Source organism: Nelumbo lutea, chromosome 4, assembly GCF_056320005.1.
Source record: "Nelumbo lutea isolate HS-2025 chromosome 4, American lotus-T2T, whole genome shotgun sequence".
NCBI lineage: Eukaryota > Viridiplantae > Streptophyta > Magnoliopsida > Proteales > Nelumbonaceae > Nelumbo > Nelumbo lutea.
Window position 1 is genome coordinate 58,665,508 of NC_142687.1, and position 14,947 is coordinate 58,680,454.

General features: G+C 39.7%; 1 protein-coding gene across 2 annotated transcripts in view; it reads left to right on the top strand.

Moving 5' to 3' along the window:
* The first annotated feature begins 1,133 nt into the window (after nt 1-1,133).
* The window catches only part of CSTF77 (Tetratricopeptide repeat (TPR)-like superfamily protein), a 103,705-nt gene continuing 89,891 nt past the window's right edge, over nt 1,134-14,947 (top strand). The window contains exons 1-4 of one of the 2 annotated variants that reach the window (XM_088986067.1): nt 1,134-1,639; nt 1,751-1,813; nt 10,886-10,995; nt 11,734-11,834. In XM_088986067.1, the coding sequence (XP_088842193.1) occupies nt 1,547-1,639; nt 1,751-1,813; nt 10,886-10,995; nt 11,734-11,834 (367 nt within the window). In that variant the 5' untranslated portion in view covers nt 1,134-1,546. The remainder of the gene's footprint in view (nt 1,640-1,750; nt 1,814-10,885; nt 10,996-11,733; nt 11,835-14,947) is intronic. The other variant, XM_088986068.1, reaches the window with a different exon arrangement.

The window sequence follows — 14,947 nt, forward strand, 5'->3', positions numbered from 1 at the left end:
AAGGTTGAAGGTTCAAATTCTAGGCCTACTATATTGGGACATAAAAGGTTATGAAAGAAATATGGACCAAGGATCTTTGGATCAATGGCTTAATGGCTCAATGGATCAAGATCTCTGAAACCAAATGGAGTGGGGAGTGAGCAATAAAATTTGGGAAAGAAGAGCTAGTAGCTAGTCCAATAAAAAGTTATTTTATAATAAAAGAAAAAGAAAAGGTGATACTAGAACACTATTCCCAAATAATAGAACAAAATCATAAGAATAATTAAGTGCAAATAAAATGTTATTATAATATATCTAACATAATAATAAAATACTAACATATTAATTATTAAATAATTAGAAATTTATTTTAAAATAATAAAAAGTAGAATAATAATAAAATGTAATAAAATAATACATAACATATAATAAAATATACTGATAAAAGAATAATATATTAATAAAATATTCATAATTTAATGATAAATAATAAGATATTAATTATGGTATACTAAATAAATAATAATAACAAAGTAATAATAAAAAACAAAGATATTATTTATTGAATAATACTAATAATAATAAAGTACAAATAGAATATGAATATAATATAATTAAATTAAGAATAAGATATTGACATTTTAATTATTAAATAGTAATAAGGTACGTTTAAAATAATAAACAAAAATAATAGAATATTAATAAAATAATAACAGAATAAAAATATAATAAAATAGTAAATCATTCATAAAATATAAAAATAAAAATATTTTTAAATTCATTATAAAATTATAATATATTAAAAAAATATTTATAAATTAATAATAAATAGTAAGATATTAATTATTAAATACTAATAAAATAATAATAACAAATAACTAATAAAATGATAATTATTTATTCCATAAAATATTAAAAAAAGTTATAATAAAATAATAAATAAACAAATTAAAAATTTCAGTTGATTTGATTCCAGCTCCAAACGAACCAAACAACAAAATTTGAAATATAAAATCAGTTTGAAAGGAGTATAATTGCAAATATGTACAATACAAAACCTTATATTTTATATTATTTCGTATGTATTTATACCGTACATATTTGCATTTGCATTCTTTACAAACTGAGTAATATGGTCTAATTCCTGATTCAACCAAATGATAGCAACATTTGAAATATATTCCAATTGAACCAAATAAGCGTCAGGGCAATTACCCTGTTGGTTTTTTATTTGCGACAAAGACCCATTGAACTTTCAGATTGTGACAAACACCCCTCTCGAAAGAACACTTTTCATCGCCAAGATTCACTTTTCATCTTCTTCCCAAACACCGAACTCTCCGATCCCCGAACTAGAGCAGCGGCAGGGAGTTTCTTCGTCTCCCATTTCTCTCTCTTCATTCTCTCTTCCCCTATCGCCATTTTGTTTGGAGTTATTTTTTTAAGGGTTTCATACGGTAACCTTACCTATATATATATATATATATATATATATTTTTTTTTTTGGTTTCGTTTAATACATTCCTTGACAAGCTCTTTGATACTTTTCCGAAAGTTAGCAACAATGACTTTGCCCATACATGAAAAGGATGGAGATAATCTCTCCGTTAATAAATACAACGTCGAAGCTTCGGAAATTTTAGCGAATGAAGCGCAGGTTTAATGTTGTATTTTTTTTTTTCTTTTGTTTTTCCTGGGTGCCAGGTGTTCTGTGTGTTTTAATTCATCAGTTTACATTGAATTTACACATTTTGATTTGGTTATGTAGCATCTTCCGATTTCTGAGGCAACGCCGGTATACGAGCAGCTTCTTTTGACATTTCCTACTGCTGTGAGCTCTTTTGCTTATTTTTGAAATCCTTCATTTTAATTGTTCCCTTATCAACTAAAAACCTCGATGTATTTTCCTTTTTCCCTGGCTTCTTGTATTTTCTTAGTTCTACTAATGGATGGCTGATGCAATGTATACTTGGCTGAAAGCATTTGTTGCACAGGTTACTATACTGTCCGACGGATATCACCTTTTGCTCTCTGATGTTGGTGTTGTACGATAAATTTGCATGCTACTTGCTTTTAACTATGATGTATAAAACTTGAAGCATGCATCACGCTGTGTCAGGTTATTTATCTTGTTTTGGCTGGTTGGTGATCAGGTTATTTAGGATGATCTTGAAAATTAATTTAAAGGTATAAATGTGAACAGTTAATTGCTCATGGTTGATATTTTTCATCTAGGTGATTGCATTGGTCGGAGAAAGTTTGCAGTTAGTAGAGATTCTTCTTGTTTATTCGTGCCTTGTAGACTCAAATATCTTGATTAGAGCTGATAGTTTAGCTTTTATGCAGGGAATTAGACTGCATTGGGTCCAAATCATAGTTTCCAAATTACAGTTTACAGCGGTCATTCAAGTTATGGATCCCAAGGGTTATGATTAAATCATTTGGTTGAATCCATTTTTGAAAAAAAAAAGTCCTATGTTTATTATGTAAATCATACTAAATCAATTCATGATTTTTATAATTTGTGCAATTCATGGGATTTGAATCAATATGACTGGGACCTAATTCTGTACGTTGTCATTTCATTTGACAATTTTCTTTTCAACAAGCTTTTTTTTTATAATCCTTACTTGAATAAGACCCATCACACAAGAGAAATAAAATAAAGTAAAATACATAGTATACAATCCTATCTACAATTCGGGCCCCTCAGGCATAGGAAGGGTCCTTAGGGACGAGGAAGGAGAAACATCATAGCCTTATACTTGGGACCAGCTGGACAAGGTGATGTGGTTAGACCAGAGGTATTGGCTGCAGTATATGGGGTTGAGAAGGTCAAAGATATGGGTATTGATTGACTGATCATTGAGGGTGATTCAAGAACTAGTGAACTGGCTGAAGAAGGGGGATAGGGTGCCATGGCATCTAAGAAATGATTTCAGGTGATTTAAATGGCTCTCAAAAGACATGGCAATCCAAGTTAAAATGGGTTAGGAGAACTGCCTACAGTCTGGTAGATGGTTTAGCTAAGCCAGGGGTGCAAAGAATTTCCATGTATTGGGCTAAATTGTAATTCTTGGGTTGGGTCAGCATTTTTTGAAGCTGTGTTTTTCTCTTTTTCCACAACCTCTTGTTGTAATTTTTGTTTTCTATTATTAATGAAATCATTTCTGTGTTGTTGATCAAAAAGAAAAAAGAAAGAATAAACAAAAAAGCAACCTGAATACTTAGACACACTAGCAGCAAGGTTTTTCTCAAACTCCATAGTGAACACTGCCTGACCTCCCTTTCAACTTTCTAGTGAGCTGGTTCTGTATAAGATAATAATGTAGAAACTTTACCATTACTATGTACCCTCTATGCACCCACTTATACATCCCTATGGAATTTTCATTTCCTTGAGTATGAACAACAAAGAAACTTTAAAGTTTTAAGAAACCAGTTTTTGGGCCAACAAAGAAACTGGGTGAACTGGGGGTGGGTCGAAATGGTGGGCCTAATATTCAGGTGGGTCGGGTTATAGAAATATGTTCATGGTGGATGATAGTCTAATATTGGTTCTGTGATCTTTATGCCATAACCGGGGTGAGAGGGTGAGAGGGTGAAGCAAAGAGAGGGTTGGTGAGAGGGTGAGAGGGTGAGGAACTGAGATGGGAGATTTTGTGGAGGTAGGCCGTTGGAAAAAAGCTTTGAAGATTGAATCTAAGGAGCTCCTATTTGAGGAACTGAGATTAAATGGTCAGCTGAGCTTGAAAATCAGGGAAGCAAAGAGAGGGATGGTGCTGTTAGAAGGTTTAGGGGTAGTTGAAGGGCTCAAGGAGTTTGTGGAAGGTGCAAGTAACAAAGGCAAGCAAAATAGTTGGAAAGAGCTTCTCTCAGAAACTGGAAGAAGGTTTGTTGTAGAGTGTAAGAGAAAACTTAAAGGTTATTTTATTTCCTTGACAGAATTTTTTGGCAAGGGTAGAAAGCAGATGATCTGCTTCCCAGAAGGAAGGAAGAGTCAGGGCTGGAAGGCAGTTCATGGTGCCTTATGTGAACTGCTGCCTAAAAGAGAAGCAATAGTAAAAAGGAAGATAAGCAGTTCTAATAGTATATTGAACAATATTAAGCAAGAGACTCTTTTAGTGATAGCTGGGGCAGGTAAATACAGAATGGGAGTAAACATACAGAGAGGTGATTGGGAAAGTAAACTGATAGTTAAAGCTTCAGCTCCCATTCTTGACTGGAGGAAAGTTGCAGATCTGTTAAATAGCAAGTTTAAAGTTGAAGAACACATTTATTTTAACACCTTTTGAGAACAGAGTAGAAGTTGGGGCTTTAAATATCCAAGCAAAACTTGGAAACTTCACAGTATCAAGATGGTGTCTGGGATCAAACTCCAAAGATTTCTTTGTTGAAGATGGAGTGATGGTGCGTCTCTTAGGTCTTCCCTTTCACTTGTGGAAGCAAGAAACTGCTGAAGCCATTGCTTTGATGTGTGGAGGATCACTAGGAGGTGCCTTTTGGGGAGACCTTTGTTCAGCTTCCATTTTATTGAATGGAGTAAAACCTGAGGAGACTCCTCGGAAGATAGAGGTGCTAGTTGAAGGGCATTGCTACTTAGTGTGGCTGGCTTCATCCACTGAATCGGTGCTCTGGAAAGAGGCTCGTAGGGAGGGAGATGAGAAGGTTGAAGAAGAAGAGCTGCGTGGCAAGAAAGGGTTGGAGGATTCAAACAAGAAAAGCACTTTCACTAAAATGGAAAAACAAATGTTGGAGAAACAAAATGGTAGCATTTAGGGGGTGGGATTTTCGCGTGTGGAAGCAGTGAACAGTTTGGAGGGTGGCAGGTCCTTTGCACAGGTTGTTACCAACGCCAATCTGACATTTTTGAACAAGGAAAAGGGGTTGGTCCAAGGAAGAACCGAACATAGACCTGTTAAAGCCAAACCGAGCCCGGGGTTGGACGCGCGTGACCTTCTTAAAAGTCACGTGAGCTTGCGGGTGTTTAAGAATGGGCCAAAGCAAAAGCCCATGTGGACTGCTAGTGGTATTTTTAAAGGCCCAAACAGGTCAACGGGCCCGACCCAGCTTGTTAAAAAGGCGTGCGAGCCTTTAATGAAACACGTGACTGGGGTTTCGACTAAGATAGACAACGGTTACGGTTTATCATCATCCCTAGTCGTGAGGCAAGGGGGGGAATGCGCACAGCACCGGAAACCAGAAAAGAAGCGAGCTTTACAGTGGGTCTCCCGACGAAGTCTGAAGGAGCTTAGCCCCTTGCGAGGCTTCTCAGAGAGGCTGAAGCCAAGTTTCACTAGGGGAAGAACTGAAGAGAAGAAAGAGAAGATTGAAAGATGGGTGCAGTGCAGTGAAGGCGATGATGAATCGGAGGACCTTTTTGTTGATGGCTCTAGCGTGGGCAGTGTAAACGATGAAGGCAACTGTGCTGGAGGTGACATGGAAGGGTGGAATATTGTAAGATTATTTCAGGGTGAAGACTGCAATCAACTTATCTCATTCCCAAGACCACAGAGTGTGCAAGATTTATCAGAAGGGGAAAACCGGGAGAACCGGAAGCAGAGCAGGAATACGCTATCTAGGGGTGACCCAGGGGTAGACTGGAAAGATCACCAGGTTGACCAAAGGACAAAAGTACTTCCCAACCAACTCAGGAAGATAAATGTTTACCAACTTCCGGAACAAGAGAGGGAGGCCTGGAGCAGTCCTTTTCTAGCTTGTCCATCAGTCCCAGGTAACCATGTGATTTCGGTTTGTGCTACTAATGTGTCTCCTGTGTCTTTGGTTCCAGATTCCGTTTCTGTACCATGTCCTGTAGCCCATGAATATGCAGTCGAGCTAGTAGGCGAGCTCTCTGAGGAGGGGGAAAGGGGAATGAAGGAATGTGGGAAGGTGCAGAAAGAAAGGTATAGGAGTGGAAAAGTGTGGGAAATCATTGAAAGAGTGTTTAAGGAAGTGGAAGGGAAGCTGATTTGGAGGAGGGAAGGGGAGGAAGGAAGAGAGGAGGGGTTAGTGGAGAGGAGGGAAAGGAATGAGGGTAGAGATGGAGGATTACTGGGAGAAAGCAGGGAAGGAGGGAGGTAACTTTAAAGGGAGGAAGGTTGGAGAGGAAAGAACTGAGATGGGACTAGAGGAGAGGAAGGAAAGGCAGGTGGACAGAGATGAAGGGGATTCTGTAGGAAGGGTAGGGGTGGTGGAATTGGTGAGAGAAGACACGATAGCAGAATTTGTAGGGAAGTTGGGCTGTAGGCTGGAAGATTTGAACGAGTTGAAAGAAAGTTTACAGAAGAGGAAGATGCAGATCATAACAAAGAAGAGGAGGTTGAGTGAAGTAGAGAGATTAAAGAGAGATGTAGAAGGAGACAAGAAGCTCGAGGTAAAAGGAGATAGAAGGAAAGGGGGAAAGTAGTGGGTAGGTGGCAAGGGGTTTTTAAATAGAAGCGGAATGAAGATTCTTAGTTGGAATGTGAGGGGAATTGGGAGTGCAAAGAGGAGAGCAACAATAAAAGAGGTAATAAGACGATATGGCCCAGACATTGTGTTGTTGCAAGAGTCTAAGAGAATGGAGTTTAATGACAAGTGGGCAAGGAGTGTATGGAAAGCCAGGGGGATTAGCTGGGTGGCGGCTCCATCGTGGGGTTGTGGAAGAGGGATGTGGTTGAAGGTCTGGAGGAGTTGATCAGAAAGTACTCGGTTTCCATGAAGTTTAAGCAGCAAGAGGATGATTATATGTGGGTGCCCACAAATGTTTACGGACTAAATGAATACAGAGAGAGAAAGGAGCTGTGGGAGGAACTGGCTGATGTTAGAGGGTTGTGGGATGGGCCTTGGTGCATGGGTGGGGATTTCAATGTGATTAGATTCTCGGAGGAGTCCAATAAGGTTAACCAGAGGGTGACAAAAAGCATGAGGAAGTTTAACAGTTTTGTGGATGCCTTTGAGCTTAAAGAGATTCCCCTAGCACATAAGGCATTTACATGGTCAAATCTCCAATCTAGACCCATTTGCTCTAAGCTGGATAGATTCATGTTCTCTTTGGATTGGGAAGAACATTGGGGAACCTTGGCTTCTAGAGCTCTCCCAAGGGTGACCTCGGATCATTGGCCCATAGTGTTATGTAAGGAGGAAAGAAGGTGTGGAGGTCCTACCCCCTTTAGATTTGAAAATATGTGGTTACTTCATCCAAGGTTTCCTAACAAAGTGAGGGAGTGGTGGCATGAGTGTAACCCGTTGGTGGAGTGGGAGGGGATGAGATTCCATAAGAAACTACAATTCTTGAAAGCAAGAATCAAGGAGTAGAATTTGATGGAGTTCGGGAGGATAGAAGAAAGAAGGGAGACTTGATGAAGAAGATTGAAAGCCTTGACTTTAAAGAGGAAATGGGAGAAATTGGAGAGGAAGACAATGACCTCAGGAGAGAATTGAGAAGACAGTTAGAGGACTGCCTACATAAGGAGGATATTAGTTGGAGGCAAAAATCTCGGTGTAAATGGTTGCAAGAGGGAGATAGAAACACTAGGTATTTCCACTCTCTAGCAGATGGCAGGAGAAGGAAGAACTTTATGTCCAAATTGGTAGTAGATGGAGTTGAGTTAGTACAGCAAGAGGAGATTGCCAGGGCCTGTGTGGAGCACTTCAAATCTATTCTAAGAGGGCCTGTGAGTAGAAGGGTGTGGGTAGAAGGTTTGGATTGGCCAGATGTAGGGGTGGAGAACAGGAGAAGGATGGAAAGAAGCTTTAATCTGGAAGAGATCAAGGAGGCTGTGTTTTCCATGGATAGAACAAAAGCTCCAGGGCCGGATGGGTTTACAATGGCTTTTTATCAGGATTGTTGGGATATCTTGAAAGATGATCTCTTGCGGGTGTTTGAGGAGTTTTTCAGGAGAGGAATTGTCAATCCGGGTGTGAACTCTACATTTATAGCCTTAATTCCAAAAAGGAAAGATGCATCCCACCCGAAGGATTTTAGGCCAATAAGCTTGGTTAATAGCTTATATAAGATCATTGCAAAAGTGTTGTCTTTGAGGCTGGAGAAGGTACTGCCAGATATCATTGCACACTATCAAGGAGCTTTTGTGAGTGGAAGGCAATTTACATATCAGATTTTAATTGCTAATGAGAGTGTAGAGAACTTTAAGAGGGATAAGAAGAAGGGAGTGGTCTGTAAGTTGGACTTGGAAAAGGCTTATGATTTGGTGGACTGGGAGTTCTTGAGGAAAGTTTTAACTAAATTCGGATTTGGGGCTAGATGGTGTAAGTGGATCATGGGCTGTGTCCAGAATTGTCATTATTTAGTGCTAGTGAATGGGACAGTGGTAGATTTCTTTCCAGCTGGTAGGGGTATAAGACAAGGAGACCCTCTTTCTTTCTTGTTCATTCTAATTGCGGAGATTTTGGGGAAACTGATTCACAGAGCAGATTCTAGGGGGCTCATTAGAGGCGGGAGGGTTGGGAGGGTGGAAACCCCCCTCACTCACTTACAGTTTGCTGATGACACGATTTTGTTTTGTGAAGGCGGTAATGTGAGGTTTATCAGGAACTTAAAGTCGGTGATACAACTGTTTGAGCAAATGTCCAATTTCAAGGTTAACCTTGGGAAAAACTGTGTAGTGGGGGTGAATTTGGAGGAGGGAGAGATCAGGGAGAGTGCTGAAGTGCTGGGGTGTGTAGTGTCGGGGTGGCCTTTGAATTACTTAGGATTACCATTAGGTGATAATCCCAAGAGAGAGAGTTTCTGGAACTCGGTGATGGAAAGGTTTGAAAAAAGATTGGTATCCTGGAAAAAGAACTACCTCTCTCTTGGTGGGAGAATTACACTAATTAAGGCCACGCTTGCTAACTTACCAATCTTTTTCATGTCGGTGTTTAAAATCCCAGTGAAGATTGCTAACAGATTAGAGAAGATAATGAGAGATTTCTTGTGGGAGCCGGGAGAGGAGAAGAGGGATCATAGAGTTAGTTGGGAAATAGTGTGTAGGAGTAAGTCGTGTGGTGGTTTGGGGCTTGGGAGTATTAGGAGAAGGAATATGACTCTGTTGGGGAAGTGGTTGTGGAGGTTTCCTATGGAGAAGGAGAAGTTATGGGCTAGAATAGTGGCAAGTATACATGGGCTGGAGCACAATGGATGGGACGTTGGAATCAGAGCTAGGATCACAAGCAATTTTCCTTGGAAAGCCATTCATGACCTGCTACCAGTTTTTTCTTCCCTAATATCAGGTATGACTTGAATTCCGGTAACTCCATAAAATTTTGGGAACAAACCTGGGTGGGGAGCGCCTCTCTAAAGGATCAGTTTCCGTCTTTGTATGCTCTTTCTGATTTGAAAAATGAGCCGATATCGTCTTTCACCACCCCGTCCTTTTCCACTTTTGGGATTGGGTGGAACTTGGGTCTAAGAAGGGATTTGAGGGACTTAGACTTCGACTGTATTTCAAGTCTTCTTGCACTTCTTGATAACGTTGTCTTAGATCCCACTAGGGCAGATTCTAGAATTTGGACACCTACCCCCAATGGCATTTTCTCTTGTGCTTCGTTCTTCAAAGTCTTAAGTCAGTCCCCCAGTCCTACCTTGACCCCTTTCCTTGTTTGTGAGGTTTGGTGTAGAGCTATACCTCCTAGGGTTGGTAGTTTTTGTTGGGAAACCTATTTGGAAAGAATCAACACTGGTGATCTACTCCAAAAGAAGAGACCCAATACTTGCTTGTCACCTCAGTGGTGTGTTTTGTGTAAAGCAGATGGGGAGACTGGTTTTCACCTAATGATGTCTTGCCACTTCGCGAGGTCATTGTGGGGTTGGGCTTTCTCCTTATTTGAATGCAGCTGGAATTTCCCATCAGACATGTAGGGCCTTTTCTCCCCTTCCTTTTTTAGGTGGCGGTTAAAAAGGGGAAGGACAATGTGGAGAGGACTAAGGGCTGCAGTATGTTGGACACTGTGGGAAGAAAGAAACTCCAGGATATTCTCAGAAACTCAGAGAGGAACAACAGATCTGAGGGCTATCTTACATTTTAGGGCGGTACAGTGGCTGAAATATTTGGAAATATTCACAGATTACACTGTGGATGACATGTTGAGGAAGTGGGATGAAATTGCAAATTGCACGCAGACCAAGTCAGTAATGAGTGTGGCTTGGACCCCCCCCCCCCCACCTAGTGGATTCTTGAAATTAAACTTTGATGGATGTAGTAGGGGAAACCCGGGACAATCGGGGATCGGGGGTGTTTTTAGGGATGAAAATGGGGTCATCTCTGCTATGTTTTCAGGCGCAATTGGAGTGGGTGACTCCCTTAGAGCTGAGATCTGTGCAGTTATGGAAGGAATCCGGAAAGCTAAGGAATTGAACATCAAGAAACTTATAATTGAAGGGGATTCAGAGGTGGTGATAGGGTGGCTGACTAAAGATTAAAATGATTTATGGAAGTATAATAATGAGAAGAGGAAATTCAAGTGGCTGGTGCGGGAGATGGAAGTTAAGACATGTTGGATTAAAAGATCAGCTAATTCCCTAGCTGACGGTTTAGCTAAACAAGGGGCAGAAAGGGATTCATTGTTTTGGGCTAAGCTGTAATGTTAGTGTCTTTGTATTTTCTTTTTTCCTTTCTTGAAGCTCTTTGTGACTCTTGGAAGATAAGTTGGTTTGTCTTCCACTTGTAAATTTTCTACTGATGAATTAATGAAAGTGTTATTGATCAAAAAAAAAAAAAAAAAAAAACAAAAACAAAGAAACTTTACCATTACTGCGTGTCAACTTTTCTGAAGCTTGGTGTGCATGATTATCAGTTTCAATCTCATAATTGGAAATTCAAATCCCTACTTGTTTCTGGATAATGGTCTATGATATTTCTTTTATTCTTTTTTTAAAGTAGTATGCTTTACATGGGTGAATTATCTTATCTTTTTGCAGGCAAAATACTGGAAACAGTATGTAGAAGCACAGATGGTTGTGAATAATGATGATGCAACTAAACAAATATTCAGTCGATGTTTATTGAACTGCCTTCAGATATCTCTTTGGTATAACCTTCTTTACCATAACGCAATTCAGATTAACCTATGTCATTTACTTGCTTTACTGTTCTTTAAATATCAAGAGAGAGAAAGGGAGATACAGAAAGGGGGGGGGGGGAGAAGAAAGATGTTAATACTGCAAAATCCCTGGCAAACAACCAGCATACTGTGACTCCCCAGAAAGAGAGACCTGATTAGCAACCAGAAACACTAATACCAATTGATTTTTTGATCTCCTGACTCAACAAATGGTATTATTTTCACTACACCCAACTCCATGTAGATGTAGTGGTTTGAACTCTGGATGAAGAACTTGGGGACAGGCCACCATCTTGGTCTCCTACCTCATTCACTACATTTTGTTGTGGGGAAGGGTTGCAAGCTTGTTTGTAATGGACAAACCTACATTCTTACACTTGCCAGCGTGAGATTTGACCATTACACCAAGTAATGGACAAAAGGGCAATAGTATATACAAACTATAATATATAACATAAAAAGAGAAGAACCAAAACAAAACATTAAATCCTTTCTTTTTCTTCTAGATGTGGGGAATCTCTCCCCACTATAGGGATGCTTGGCATCTTGTACACAAAATTTTCTGTTATCTATAAAAAAACATTAGATCCTTTCTTCATTATGCACTGCGTTTACTAGTTATGTGACATCTGCTCATCTGCTTTATAATTATAGATGGTATTCCATTGTTTTCTGTATGTTTTTTATTTATTTTCAATTCTCTAGGCGGTGCTACATACGTTTCATCAGGAAAGTCAATGAGAAAAAGGGAGCAGAGGGTCTGGAGGAGACTAGGAAGGCTTTTGATTTTATGTTGAACTATGTTGGTATGTATCAAGTTTATGCTCTCTTGGATGACTATTTTCTTACTCTGTTTCTTATTTGTTATAAGCAGCTTGTTATGCTGGCATCAATGCTATATATCCTGGATAAAAAAAACTATATTAAAAATTGGTGTTAAAACATGCCCTTCCACATGTAGATCATTCGGGCATCTGTGATCTGTATCCATCCAAACTGTAGATTCCTGATTTGTATTTTCTTTGTGGAACATAGAAATTACCAAGGATGAGGAAAAACCACATGGAAAATAGAAGATGGGGAAAGTACATTTCAGTTATTTCTTCTTTGGTTATTTTTTAGCTGTTTTCAAATCTGTTTGCTGTTGCTTGTGATGTAACTTGATGTGGTATGGGCTTCGTTGATATAGTGTCTTTGTCTTTTCCCTTTTTCTCAGTTGCTTTGTTGGAATGAAACAAGTGAAAGATTGGATTTTTCAAACTGCAGATTCAATGCGTTTTGAAGATATGTATTGGTCAAGACCTTGGATAGATGCTAGTGACATTGGGTAACAAAGCTTATGTATTTGGTAATGCAAAAGCAAAGAAGAAGGGATTTTCAAAACTTCTAATTTGTGATAATAGGGATATTTTGGTAATTTTATGCATGGTTAATAAATTGGCAAGATTTGGTGAAATATATCCCCATTTTGCTTGGGATGATATTTTTCTAAGTAATATAACCTAAATTGCCCATCAAATCAAATATGGACACGTGGCATGCTCAAGGGGCAACCTTGTCATTGTACGGGTTTCTGAGGGTAATTCTGACATTTCTCCCTTTGACATAATGAGGAGCCATAATGGCAGACATTACAACCTCGGCCCACCCTTTGCTATAGTAATGATAGAATAATGCTCGGCCATGTGGTTGCTACCTTAATGGCCTTGGCCTTAATGACGCCCGACGTGTGAAGCCATTACAAAGAGGCCATTATGTTGCTTCTAGGAGGGACCTCGCCTATAAGTACGGATGACCGACCACAAGTAACTTCTCTTACACACTCTTGTCCTCCTTTCACTTTGACACCTTGACACCTTGACTCTTTGAAACCTTGGCTAACATAATAGTTGGAGTCCTCACCCTTGGAACCACACCTTGAGGCCTTTGATGTCTTTTTGTGCTATAGGTGGGATCCTTGGCCAAAACACATTGGAATTCCAAGACTGTCATCACAATTAACTTTACTGACATCAATTGGCACTGCCTTTGGGATACAATTACAATAAAATTTCCACTTCCAATTACTATGCCCAATCATATAACTCTAGGATAGGAAACAACTCTCCCCCTTTTGTACCCCAAAATCATGTCATGAAGGAGCAATTCCAATAGTTGATGCAGCGAGTGGCCTTCCTCGCCAACCAAGTTCATAATTCGCAGTAACTAATGGGAGGCCAATCTCTACACAACTGTCTCACTAACACTCATGACTACCTCGGCAGGAGGTCAGTTGGCCCTTCATTGAGTCAGTGCCTTGGAAGCAACACCAAGGATGACTTTTCCGAGGCTAACAATAGTAGCTGCTTAGGAAGCTAACAATGCTAACAGTCGTTCCTTGGAAGCCACACTGGTCGCCCCATTGGCCATTGCCAGGCAACAAAGGAACACGGATGAAAATAGGGATCAAGCTACACCTAGCCATTGCAATCCGAAGCCATATCCTTATGTAGGCTAGGAAGCAGGTGAAGGGATGGGATATCCATGATATGGATGGCTGAACCCTACAGGAAGGTTGGGCGAAATTTCAAAAATTTCATTTCTCCCATCCGGGAATTGTATTCCCAATTTAGAAAGCTGCATTTTCAAGGTTCGTTCTTGTAACCAAACCAGACTAAATCTGAAACCAAGATTAGGGAGAGGTATACCTGATACGGAATCCATGCAAAAATGCTCCTCCCAACGCCGGTGTTGACGCCCAAAGAGTGTTCCAAATCCTCCCTCCACCGAAAATGACACAACTTAGGATAAGGCAGGATCAACAGGTAGTTCTTCACCAAGAACTTTTGATTCTTCAGCAAGAATCGAATGGGGTAGTGAGCACAACTTTAGAAATGTTTCTTCTAGCAAGAAATAGTATCAAGATCTAATCTTGACCAGTTCCAAGAAATGGAGATCGAACAGGGTAGGGCGGCAAGAGCAGGGAGAGGAAGAACTGAAGGCAGAAACAGTCAAACTGTGTTGTCTTCTGTGTGTTGTTTCAAATCCGTCCTGCTCTTTATATATAGCCTTAAAGAGATAATCTCCTAATCTGATTAGGATTTTCTCGATTCAAATCTTTATTTGGATTTGAACTCTTTAAAGTGATAAGGACTGTGTTGTCTTCTGTGTGTTGTTTCAAATCCGTCCTGCTCTTTATATATAGCCTTAAAGAGATAATCTCCTAATCTGATTAGGATTTTCTTGATTCAAATCTTTATTTGGATTTGAACTCTTTAAGGTGATAAGGATAATCCCTTATCTTATCTGTAGATCAAGATCAACTACTCCTAATCAAATTAGAAGTTTTCTGATCCAAATCTCTATTTGGATTTGGACTCTTTAAGTGGATAAGAGTTATCCCCTTATCCTTATCTACTGATCCATACCCAGATTCGCCCCTATTTAATTAATCAAGTTAACCCAGTTCGAAATGGGCTTTAGGCCCATTAAGCTTTTAGGCTCACTTCCTTTTTAATGCTGGCTAGCTTGGCTCTTTTTGTATGACGTGGGACCCTATTGTTGATCTTCACATCAGCCACATGGGTTCAGCCTAGCCTTTGTTACAAGGCCTGGCCGAATTCACTACTGAATACAATGAACCCCTGAGTCTATCACCATGGGCTCTTAACGGGCCCAACATTTACACTAAATGGTCTTTGGGTCCAGCCATCTTATGAAGGCCCAAGGACTGTGGGAAGATGCAAGATTAGCCCATCAGGTATAACCCTCAATGGTCTTACACTTAACCTCTCAGCCCTTAATGATCAAACACTGCCCGACAAGAGAGGACCTCTCCCTCAGGTGCAAGGTGTAGTATTGCACTCTCTACTCACATGGATCCTGAGAATTAGAACGTTTTGCAAACAATTTGAAACCATAATATATGTATGTATGTATG